Source organism: Lepidochelys kempii, chromosome 10 (genome assembly GCF_965140285.1).
Source record: "Lepidochelys kempii isolate rLepKem1 chromosome 10, rLepKem1.hap1, whole genome shotgun sequence".
Lineage (NCBI taxonomy): Eukaryota > Metazoa > Chordata > Testudines > Cheloniidae > Lepidochelys > Lepidochelys kempii.
The window spans coordinates 79,131,502-79,144,088 of record NC_136389.1 but is presented as its reverse complement, the minus strand read 5'-3'; the positions used below and the strand labels follow the sequence as shown (position 1 = coordinate 79,144,088).

Below are 12,587 nucleotides of genomic sequence, written 5' to 3'. Positions count from 1 at the left end.
CATCCCTCCTTAGCTTTGATTCATGCAGGAACCACTAGAACCTGTTCCTAGCTATTAACATGTTCCTTTCACAGAATCTACATATACTGGGTTTCCATGTTTGGCAGCTCACTGTTATCCCTGTGTTGGCAGCAGCCTCAGGCCCTGTCTTAGCAACTCACTCTGTTCCAAGGCATCTCCAGCATGATAACTGACCTGCTGTAGCTCCCTAAATATACTTTACTGTGTAAAGTCACTTGGTCAAAGACAAATGTAGATTCTACTGTAAATTTATATTCTGTAGTAACAAATACTTTTTTTTTATTTGCTTATCATCAATTAATAGGTTCCCTTTCAAAGTTCCCCTTGCCTGACAAATCAGAGTTGATGTCTTCTTGCAGCACAAGCAGCACCAGTATGTTTCAGAACTATGCTATGGAGGTATAGTATGATGTGTCTTGCTATAGCATCTTAATTTGGATAGAAAAGAAACAACTTTTCTTCATGTATTTCTTAGACATATTCCAAATAAAGACAAAAGAACATATTCCAAGTAAAGACGAAATGCCACTTTAAACTCAGTTAAAACTCCAAGTTAAAGACTCCGTATAGTAGAAATCAGTAAATAGGTAAATGCTTTCAATAACAAAGGTTGAAATCTTGCTCTAAAAATGTCTTGATTATTCTTGCAATCCCTTAGTTTAGAATAAGGCTGGGATTTTCAAAGGATCCGGAGGAAATTAGTTGCCATGGGATTTGGGCATCTAAAAGCAACAGTAACACATCTTAAACAACTCTGTCAATTTAAAAAATATACTTTGTTTATAAATGGTAACTGTGTGATTAATTTTAGTTTCTTCCTTGGGTCTTTGTCCACACAGAACCTGCTATGGGTGTGTATGCCCCATGCACGTGAATCTAGAACCTTTTAGCCAGCAGTGCCTGTTGGGGCTGCACACGCATCCTTCACACCCTCGCACCTCCTATAGGGAGGGTATGAAAGGCGAAGCAGCCCCAAGGACCATTCAGTTCCTTCTCGCTGCCCAGGGTAGTTTGTTGCCACCCGCCACCCAGTGTCTTAAGATTTCCTACTCATTCACACCTCCTCCCTCTTGAGTTAGGGCATGCTCTACTGGGCTCAGTTGACATCTGTAGCTTGTCTAGGGGAGACCTTATTTCTCAGATCTGTGGGATGACTACTTGGAATTTAGTTCATATATTTACCAGACACTGCTCCATTGTGGCAGCTTCTAGATCTATTTGGCAGGGCTGTCCTAAAGTTGTTCTTTAGATAGGACTCCTGTCACCCACCTCTCTGAGAGGTAACTGTTAGTCAGTCACTTACCGTGCAATCTTTGTGGACAAATGCTCAAAGAAGATGGTTATTTCCCTTACAGTAACTGGAGTTCTTTGAGAGGCTTTTAGTTTATGCAGGTCTCACAAGCCACCCACCCTCCTTCCTCACTGATACGGGTCCTTTATTTGGATTTCTCTATTAGTGAAGGAACTGAGTGGTAATTAAGGCTGCTGCACCATTTATACTTCGGGGCACAAGGATGTGCAGAGAGCATGTGCAGCCCCCACAGACACTGCTGGCTAAAATGTTCCAGGTTTGCACAGGTGGGGCACACACACCTACAGTAGGATCCATGTGTTCAACAGTCCCTTTAGTAACTGGAGTTCTTTGAGATAAAAGTAACTTCTCTTTATTGATACTGAAAGAATATTTAAGATGTGATTTATTTTTATCTCTAATGCTGTTTATGTACTTTTTTGCATTTTATTTAATTTGGACAATGAAAATAGACTACCTGTAGTTACTTTTCTGTATTCAGTTAGGTTTTAGTTCTCATGTACTAGCCATCTTTACAGAGGAGTGTTTAAATTCAAGCAGTTATTTATTTTGTTGTTTAGTTAAAATAATTTGTCTACTATTAGGGTGTTTGGGTTTTTGGTTTGGTTAATAAATCCCACATTTTAGGTCTAAACAACTTACAATGTCCCTTGAGCAAACTGATAACAAAGCCCACATTATTATTCTAGACACATCAGTGTTTGTAAGGTTTGAGCTATCCTGGTAGACCAGTAAGAAGGGAAGCCAACCAATTCAGCTACAATGTATTTGTGTACTGCATGAGCAAATTAATTCAGGCCTTAATCTGTTTACATTACAATAGATCTGAGTCTTCACAAACTCATTCTTGTAGGTAATTAATTTCTCTGAGATATATCATTCATTCCATCATTCACTTCTGTTTCTCCCTATGACACTGATGGGTCCATGGAAGTATCGACTGAACACTAAAGTACTTTGGCTTGAAGCTTAATATTGATGTATTGAGGCCAAAAAGTTCAATCTTGAGTGCTTAAAGTTCGGCAGTTATGTTACTTTTAGGTACCTAGATATAGATTTAGGCACTAAGCTTTTCGGCACCTCAGCATGAACATTTTGGCCTTAGTCTTTTCTCGTCTGTGCATTTTCTTTGTAACAAAGAGCAAAGAAGTTCTGAAGCCCCTAGAGAACTCCTCTTACTTAAGTACTATATACAGGTACTCATCTCAAGCTGTTCGCGATGTCGAACTTGTGACTGTCTGGTTCATGATGAAGAAATCATGGCAGGATGGACTGCAGATGATTCAAATCTCAATACCACATGTCCCTTCTGTGGCAACCTATTCCTGCCTTTTTTGAATATTGAAATCCGAGATCTGCGGCGACCTGGGAGGTAATTTGTTATATGATTTCTCACTCAAGGTTTTATATGCTCAAATTTTAATTTTTTAAGAGTTTCTTACATCACATTAACACTTCATTTCCTCATAGGTACTTTCTGAAGTCCAGTCCATCTACAGAGAATATGCAGCTTCCATCACCTTTTTCAAATCAGACAGGAAAGTCCTGTATCTCTACTCCCACATCATGTCTTGCTACATCTGTAATGCCTGTTCAAGATGATTTTAATTCAAAATGGTAAATGTGCATTTTCTATTGACTGATACTTCACCTGAAATAATTCGGTGGCATGTGTAAGTTCATAACTAATGGAAATAAATTTCATTACAAAGTGATTAAAATGTGAAAAGATAGAAGAAAAGTCTGTTTAACATGAGGACCTCCTTACTGTTCCTCACTGCCCCGTGTGAGTTGGACATTTGGCAGGTTTGCTGTGTTAACTTTTTCCAATCCCTCCCTATAGGAGAAAGTCACATCCATAATGCTGCAACATTGGCTGTAGTCCCTGAGGGGGCCCATGTCCATCATGGTTTTCTCATAGCATGCTGCTGTACAACATGCCTATTTCTTCTTGTGGTGTTTCTGTTCTTTGCGAGGAGTGTCTCTTTTCCCTGTGACATGGACAGTGTGGTTGGCTGGGCGGCGTTTGAGGTGCTACTTTGGGCCTGGGGTTCAGTCATAATGAGGGTCGAGAGCCAATGAGTAGTGGTCCAGTTAGGTTTTTGTTTTACATCTTTGCTTATTTAACACCCAGTATGTATGAACACTAAAAGAAAAATGTGAAAGCTGGTCTTGTTTGTAACCATATGTTTTTCAGCAAATCTAAACAACAGGACAACTCTTGTGCCAGAAGTATCCAAATCCCTTCAGGAAGAAGACAAAATATTGCTGGGTCAGAATGTCCAAGTCACGCTGTAGCAAGAAGTGTCAGTACTTATGGTCCACTGGAAGAGGATGAGAAGGGAAGCTGGAAGCTCAGCCATATTGTGCCCACTGGTAGCCTCCCAACCACTTTGCAAGGCACAACGGTGTGTAGTGGTTTGTTTATAATTTAAGCAACAGTGTTTTAAATATGCAGTAGACTTCAGCATGCAGAATAGTATTAATGTCAGCTGAAATCACCTTCCCAAGTCACAAGCAGTAATAGATCTCATGATTTTAATTTGAACTAAAATTAATTTCAGTGTGTAGACTTTGGTATTCCTGGAAGGGAACAATTAACAGTCACAAGATTTTTTTATTTTTTTTATTTATAAAGAGAGCTACATTTCATATGATTTATTTTCTTGCTTTTCGTACAATAGGAGTCTTTGGGACTAGAATGGCGTTTATGTAGTCCTGACCCCATCACTGTTCCTTACCTAAGTCCTCTAGTGGTATGGAAAGAGCTTGAAAGCTTGCTTGAAAATGAAGGGGATCGTGTGATAACAGTGGCAGATTTTGTAGACCATCATCCTATCGTGTTTTGGAATCTGGTGTGGTATTTCAGGCGTCTGGACTTGCCCAGTAACTTACCAGGACTAATACTTTCTTCTGAGCACTGTAATAAAAACTCAAAGGTATGGAAAAAGATAGGGCAGTATTGAATTCTGAGGACTTGAATGTTTGTCTTTCAGTGATTGATCTGATTCTACAGTCCGTATGTAGAAGTAGCTCTTGTGCTAGTGCTTACAACTAACTGGACCCAATCCTCAGCTAGTGTAAATTGTTATAGCTCCATTTACTTTAATTGGCCCAGTGTATTTCCATTCCTTAACTCTTGAACTTAGACCCAGTGCTGCCTGTGCTGGGTGTAGTACGCGGCTGGTGGCAGCCTCAATGAAGTTTAGTGTGCTACTCTAACTACAAGGGACTTCACAACTAAAATTTTTGCCTTTATTATTTCATGGCAGAAAAAAAGGAGCTGAATGGAATGGGGGGGTGTAGGTGTTTGTTTGTGGAAAGGTGAGGAGGAGAAGAAACCCTTTAGGCCTTGTTGCAGAGCCCTGGGCTTTCATCATTACCAGGATCCAGACTATAATGGGAAATAGTGGTTTTGCTATGAACAACCCAGTTTACAGTGGCTTAGGTTAAAGCTGTTATCCTCTGACCTACTGGTCTGATGTATATCAGTTAAACTGGGAAAGTCAGCTGTTACAACAGTCATACACTCTCTCTGTATTCAAAGGCTTCTGTATTAATCTTCCAATTCAGATTCCACGAAACTGCATGTCAGAGGACAGTAAATATGTTCTCATTCAGATGCTGTGGGACAATATGAAGTTGCATCAGGATCCAGGACAGCCCCTATATATTCTGTGGAATGCACAGAGTAAGTTGTCTATTTAAAAACCAAAGTAGCTTTGATTTTCAGCAACTAAAGAACATATTTTGAAAAGAGATCTTTTTTCATTTTAGTTATCCTGTACAGATACACAACTGATGTTTTGATCAAACCACTTTTTGTCTTGCAGGTCAAAATCGTACTCTTTTGTTTGAGAGTGAGTGTTATGTTTGTTGTTGCTATTGCTAACTTTTTTGTGATATTTATTTGGGGGGGGGGGTGTTTTACAAGTAGATTTTAGCTTCCAGCATACTGCTTCAACAAGTTTTGTTTTCCAGTATAAGTAGGCCACCATTTCTTGTCAGTGTTTTCTTTATGAGAGAGAGAGAGTGAGGAATAGTAGGATTGTGCTTGGTGATTCACAAAACTTATACAGTAGTTTGTACAAAACATTTCAATAAATCCATCCATTTAGCCTCTTTTCTTGTTTTAGAATTTTTGTTTTTTTACTAAGTATTTAATTGCTACTAAAAGACCTGCAAATGGTCAGTAGGCCCATTTATGGCTGTTTATTTGTGCTTGTCTCATATATTCCTGTTCTCTTTCTTTACCCTGATGCTGTTCTGACTTGACGCTTGTTTTCTTTATTATTATTTTTGATAATGTATTGCGTGTATCCACATTTTTATAGCCTTCCATTGTTTTTGGTTTTCTCATACCATACTGCTGTCCAAAAAGCATATTTCTTCTTATGGTGTTTCTGTTCTTTGGCAGCCCAAAAGTATCCAATGGTCCATTTATTGCAAAAAGATGATGACTCCTTTAACCAGGAGCTCTTGAGAAGCATGGTGAAAAGTATTAAGATGAATGATGTCTATGGACCAATGAGTCAAATCTTAGAGCGATTGAACAAATGGCCACAGATTAAAAGACAGAGGTAGGAATACTCATGTATCAAATTGAAGCAGGCTTTTGCAATGAGCATGGTATCGCAGTATGAACAGTGTGTTCAGAGGTTTACAACCTTTCAAGGTGTTCAGCAATGTTTTCCCAAGAGTACCTACTAAATCTGGTCAGTGTTTTTTAAAAATTATTATGCAAAAGCTTTATTTTAAAAATACTTTGGTTTTTTTTATTTCATTCCAAATTTTCCAGGAAGTTGTTGGTTGGTTGGGTTTTGGTTTTTTTGTTAGTTTGTTTTTGTTTGGAGTGGCAGTTGGTTTTTTTGGGCGGGGCGGGGTTTGGACAAAATTCAAGAATTTTTATTTTCCTTTTGGGCTGGGTTTTTCCTCACTTTCTTTTATTTCCTTCCTTCCTTCCCATTTTTTGTCCTCATAAAGTATATAGGAGTAGGAGTCTCAAGAAGGGAGAAAAATGTTACTTAATTTCACATTTTAAACTTTTTTCCTTCACTTTTCCAGTGGGAAAAGGTAAAAAAGTGAGAGAAAAGGAGAAGGGGGGGAAAAGAAATGAGATTTTGTTTTATTTAGAAAAAAATGTCGACATATCTAGAGAATCAAAATGTTTCCATGGAAAATCTTTAATTCTCTCAAAAAAATCACTTTTCAGAAAGAAGTTTGTAACAAAATTTTTTTTTATCTTCTCTAATATCTTTTATCACTAGTATATTTTGTGTCTGTCCTATATGTGCATGTTCCAGTTAGGGCCTGATCCAGACTCCACTGACTTCATTGGGAGTTGGATCAGGCCCTTAGCCTATAAACTCCTAGATAAAGGGACCTTGTCATTTTCCGTGTTGGAGCACCAAACACAGTATAGGGGCTCAACAAATAATGATTTTCAAGGTGGCATTTTTTTCAGCAATGTGTTAAAATAAGTACTGTTTACTTATGTTTTGGCCTGATTTTGAATTGTCTGTAGTATTGATTTCAAATGGTACCATCTTTCAGAATTAGAAGTAATGACTTTTTTTTTTTCATTTTTAGGAGCCTCTATAGAGAAATATTATTTCTTTCACTTGTTGCTCTAGGAAGAGAGAACATTGATATAGGTAAGTTATAAACTGTATTTAGGTATATGTAGATTAATCGTTTATACAAACCATTATTTCAGCTTTCAAGAAAAAAATATCTCTTTTGGTATATTTGAATGTGCGCAATGTTCATGAAAATTGCTGATAATATGCTTTCCTAGTATGTGTCTCTTAAAAAATAAATAAATAAATAAATAAAATAAGTACTGTTACAAGGACTCTTCAGCTGTTTCATGAAAATAGGCACAACTATACTATTGGCATAGGGTTGCCACCTGTCCAGGTTTTATCTGGACAGTCCAGTTTCTGGCTTCCATGGCTGGGTGTGATTTAGGGTTGCCAGGTGCCTGGTTTTCTATCAGAAAGTCCAGTCAAAAAGGGGACCTGGCAACTCTAAATAGTACCCAAACCAAAAGTCTGGTTACCACGGGGCATGGGGAAGCACTGGGTCATTAACCCCTGCCAGCCCCTACTCAGCTGGTGCCGCTTCCTACCTGCAGGCAGGCTCCTTGAGAGGAGGCAGCAAGTGATAGGGGGTGAGGAGGAAAAAGAAAGAGCGATGGGACGGGGAGGAGCGAGTGATAGGGCGAGGCCTTGGGGGAAGGGGTGGAGCAGGGGCGGGGCCTAAGGGATCTGGTTACCAGCAACTAGAAAGGTGGTAACCCTATCTTAGCATCTATATAAGTATGGTACAATACGTAGATTTTCTTTTTATTTCTGCAGATGCTTTTGACAGAGAATACAAAATGGCCTATGATCGTCTCACAGCTAATCAGGTGAAGAGCACTCACAACTGTGATAGACCACCAAGTACTGGAGTGATGGAATGCCGAAAGATTTTTGGAGAACCATATCTTTAATATATATATATTTATTTTAATGAATTGTATACATCTGTAAAGTCACAAAGAACATCTTGGTCTTCAGTGTTTGAAAACATATTTACAAATGTACTGTGTCAGACTGGGAAAAATTGGGCCCATGTACAGTTACAAAAATGGACAATGAGCAAAGAAGAGGGCAAATATTACTTTCCTCTCCTTGCTTCTCCAGGCAAATCATTTTGTGGAGTAGGGGGACTCTAAACTAAATCAGTTCTCTAACGGGGGACAACATTTTACAGTCCTTTAAAGAAAACTTGGGAGAGGCAGACAAAAATGATGCACTGAAACTAGCAAGAGTGAAGTAAATTCTGCAAATCTGTTTACATAGAATATTCAAAATGTTACAAAGAGCGTACAAAGTTGTATTATACATATTTTAAATTGTTTATAGTAAGTTGATATTTTTTTAATCTTTTTAATTACTCTAGTGAATTTTAAATGAATTTATTGCATAAGTAATACAGTGCTCATTTTTTTCTGCTATTTATAGTACCTGGTCCAATTAGGTTTTGAAAATATAATTTGTTTTTGAAGTGGTCTATAATTTCATCACTGTCCTAGGTAACATTCTGGGGCCAGTATTTCTCTTACACACATACACAGAATTATATACTACCACTGCAGTTAGATGAAAAGTATGGCAAACTTGTGTAAAAGTATGGTTATTAACACTCTGGTGACTCTGTACAGTATCTTAATTTCTGTAGAAGTCCCCCACAAAATTCTGTAATACATTGAAGGATCCCACAATTTACTTTAGGGAGATCCAATGCTTTTTAGCTGTTGGCATTCACTAATTTAATATATCTATGGATATAGATTACAAGATGTATAGCAAATAGCTTACAAAAATAGTTCCACATAAAATGTATAGTGTACAGTCCTGTATATGGAGGTGTAGGTATCTTTGTAAATGCCCTAAACATGGCACTTAGTTCATCCTGGTCCAAAGCTACACTTTTTTTTTTAAAATAAGAAAATGGATATGGCAAATATACTACATGAAATATATAGGGAATGGAATCTGTTGGGATATGCTGTATGTCAGAAGGTATATTTGGATTGGCTGATCTTATGTTTCACAGGCAACACAGTAACTTTGGCTCTGTAAAGAAAATATCTCCACCTTGGAGTCATGACTTCTGGCTCATGGTTTGAAGTTCTAGAAATTTCAGAAAATGTTACACACTCATTCACAGCAGCTACACACCAGAAAGTGGGTTTTATGTATAAAATATCAAAGGTTCTATGTGCAAGTTTTTTCCTACCACCCTGCAGCATTGGAGGTGAAGAAGACACTTTCAATCTTTGGGAGACAGGTTTGGGTTTGCCTGCCTGCAGATATCCCTCAACCTTTCTCATTTCCAAGAGCAAGCCTACCATGATATTTACCTAGATGGAAAGGATAAATATACCTTTTTGTGGGAGTTTTCTGCATCGCTCCAGACACTCACATCTGCCATCTTGTCAGAGTTAACGAGGGGCAGTGAGGACTCTATCCTGTTTCCACTGAAGTAAATTGAAAAATTCTCTTGACTTCATTATTATTATTATTATTATTTTATTTTATTATTGAATGGAAATATGATTAGACCTTTAGAGGGTAATTTCAAAGCACCTACCAATCCCCCTTCAAAAGAATAAGGGGATGCTGCCCTAAGCAGAAGGTTTTAAAATGTCAAGAGCTACAGTTTACTCTTAATGTTACATGCGAAATACATCTTGACCCACGTTTGGTCTTTTTGGATCAGCTTTCATTGAATAATACCTCTTTTCTAAGATGCTGCTAATCATGTAGCTATTTTTTTCTTTAGGGGGAGATAGCAACATTACATTTACCACCAGTTTTCACATGCTTAATTATTTTAAAAATGTGTGATGCTTTATTTTGTAGTGCCCACATTTTCTGAAAAGTATTCCTCACTGATGTTGTAACACTACCATATTAATCATCAGTTACAATACATGATAAATACACTGCCAACATGTTCAGCTCAGTCTTCAGAACAAGCGTGCAGAATACATGATCATTACTTTTGAACTTACTCATTGTAAGTACCTAGTAACATGTATGCATGCTCTGCTGTAGCTACATTGTATTTACCAAGTAGAAGTTACCTTCAGTAGTTGCCATGTATGTAAATAACTACCTGCATATTTGTGCTGTGTATAATGCAGTGTTATACCACTTTCTGTAAACCCTATTTCCAACTCCAGTTACTACTACTTGATCATCACCATTTTATAGTACCTAATAACCATGAAGGAGAAGAAGCTGTTTCTCCAGAGCGGTCATTGGTGTTACAGAGGTACTTGGAAAGCCATGAGGCAGGCTTCATGTTTTAGATTGAGCGGTTAGCCTGTACTGGCACAAGTATCTGAGTCTGGTCTCCAAACCAAGTCTCATTTGATAGTGCATTGCACTGCAACTATGCACTTGAGCTAGTACGGAATATCAACATATTCAATACATAGCCCAATCCTTTAGCCCAGCTTGCTTAGGACTGCTTTCTACCACCTTAATTGTAGAAGACCAAACAAGTTTGCCAGCTTATGCAGGTATGAAAAGTCCCTTCAGTATTGTATTGAAAGCACATAATGTACCATAAAAATATGTGTGTGTGTCTCATTATTTCAGGCAAGCAATTTTAGCATGCCCTTGCCCTCTTAAGACTGCACTTCTAAAAGGTTGCTGATGTTTAGTTGTGCTTGCTTTACATTAATATATCATGTAGTTTTTATTTATCAAATTAAATCATTATACACTTAACTTTTAAATACTCCTTTTGCAAAACCTGTTGTAAGTCAGTCAGCTGTAGAAACATTATAACATAAGAATGGCCATACTGGGTTAGACCAATGGTCCATCTAGCCAAGTATGTTGTCTTCCAACAGTGGCCAATGCCAGATGCTTCAAAAGGAATAAATAGAAGAGGGAAATTATCAAGTGATCCATCCCCTGTCATTCAGTCCCAGTTTATGGCAGTCAAAGACTTGGGGACATCCAGTGCATGGGATTGCTTCCCTGACCATCTTAGCCATTGATGGACCTATTAGCCATCTTCCATGAACTTATCCGATTCTTTTTTTTAGCCCAGTTATAGTTTTAACTTTTGGCCATCACAATGTACCCTGGCAACAAGTTGACTATGTGTTGTGTGAAGAAGTACTTCCTTTTGTTTGTTTTCAACCTGCTGTCTATTAATTTCATTAGATGACCCCGGGTTCTTGTGTTTTATGTGAAGGGGTAAATAACACTTCCTTATTCATTTTCTCCACCCCATTCATGATTTTACAGCCCTCTGTCAGATCCCCCTTAGTCGTCTCTTTTTTCCCCAACCTGAAGAGTCCCAGAGTTTTTCATCTTTCCTCCTATGGAAGCTGTTCCCTACCCTTAACCATTTTTGTTTCCCTTCTGTTTTTTCTTTTCCATTTCTAATATATCTTTTTGAGCTGGGATGACCAGAACTGCACGCCATATTCAAAGTGTGGGCATATCATGGATTTATATAGTGGCATTATGATATTTTTATCTTCTCTATCCCTTTCCTAATGGTTCCTAACATTTAGTTTTTTCAGCTGCTTCTCACATTGAATAGATGTTTTTAGAAAATGATCCATGATGACTCCAAGATCTCTTTCTTGAGTGATAATAGCTAATTTAGACCCCATCATTTTGTATGTATAGTTGGAATTATGTTTTCCAATGCACTACTTTGCATTTATCAACATTGAATTTCATCTGCCATTTTGTTCCCAGTCACCCAGTTTTGTGTGATTCCTTTGTAACTCTTCAGTCTGCTTTGGACTTGACTATCTTGAGTAATTTTGTATCATCTACAAACCTTGCCACCTCATTATTTATCCCTTTTTCCAGATAACTTCTCAGATATTTTATATTTCTCAAAATGATACATTTTTAGATGAATGAGAAATTCTGCTCATTCAGATGGTTATAATGTGGTGGTCAGAATGCAGGTCCTGAAGGTGGAAAGTTTTTAAGCATCATACAATCCAATATTGAAATAATTTTCAGCCTTCACTGTCCCTTATTAAAAAAGCATTTTGATTGTTTTCAGTATTGCGAGGATGAATATGTTTTCTAGTACTTCTGGAATATATTTTCAATTTTAAAAATTGTAAAATATTGTGTGTACTATATAGTGCTTCTTTCCATTAACTTTAAATAAGTGTTTTACATTTTAGTGCAATATATATACCATGCTTTTCTCTTGTTCGACCATAGCAGCAGAGGGGAAAAGTACTGTTAGGGATGGAATAATGAGATGCTATTAGAAGTGGAAGTTTTTTTCAGTGACTGTTAAATACTGCCCATTGCCATTAGGTTTGCTCTTGGTACAGTTATGATAAAATGATTTATTAAATTTCCACGGACAAATGAAATAATTTCTAGCCCGACGAAAGAAAGGAACAATTTCTGCATGCAAAATCTTTGTATAACAAATGGAAGGTACAAATTTTAATTTCAGAGAGGGGGTATTTCTAGATATTATAATATTCTCACCTGGATTTTAAAATGGTACTTTGTTAGTCTGCAAACAGCACTTTTTAAATGAATGGTTGTAGATTTGTAAATATGTAACATTTAAATTTTATTTACCAAAAAGAACATCAGTTTGTTGGATGTTTATTTTGTTTTGTAATTCATTTAAAATATATAGGTCACTGTTCACAATGATAAACCTTTTTGTCTCATCCAAAAGAATAAAAGTT

At 37.3% G+C, this 12,587-nt stretch overlaps 1 protein-coding gene across 10 annotated transcripts in view; it reads left to right on the top strand.

Annotated features, from left to right (window-relative positions):
* The window catches only part of DENND4A (DENN domain containing 4A), a 114,630-nt gene extending 102,147 nt beyond the window's left edge, over positions 1-12,483 (top strand). For 8 of the 10 annotated variants that reach the window (XM_073304344.1, XM_073304354.1, XM_073304349.2 and 5 more), the window contains 10 exons: positions 326-420; positions 2,530-2,705; positions 2,804-2,950; positions 3,531-3,741; positions 4,018-4,272; positions 4,907-5,024; positions 5,167-5,193; positions 5,751-5,913; positions 6,923-6,987; positions 7,693-12,483. In XM_073304344.1, coding sequence (XP_073160445.1) covers positions 326-420; positions 2,530-2,705; positions 2,804-2,950; positions 3,531-3,741; positions 4,018-4,272; positions 4,907-5,024; positions 5,167-5,193; positions 5,751-5,913; positions 6,923-6,987; positions 7,693-7,829 — 1,394 coding nt within the window. In that variant the 3' untranslated portion in view covers positions 7,830-12,483. Of the gene's footprint in view, positions 1-325; positions 421-2,529; positions 2,706-2,803; positions 2,951-3,530; positions 3,742-4,017; positions 4,273-4,906; positions 5,025-5,166; positions 5,194-5,750; positions 5,914-6,922; positions 6,988-7,692 lie in introns of those variants that run through there. The other 2 variants (XM_073304348.1, XM_073304353.1) reach the window with 2 other exon arrangements.
* The last annotated feature ends 104 nt before the right edge of the window (positions 12,484-12,587 follow it).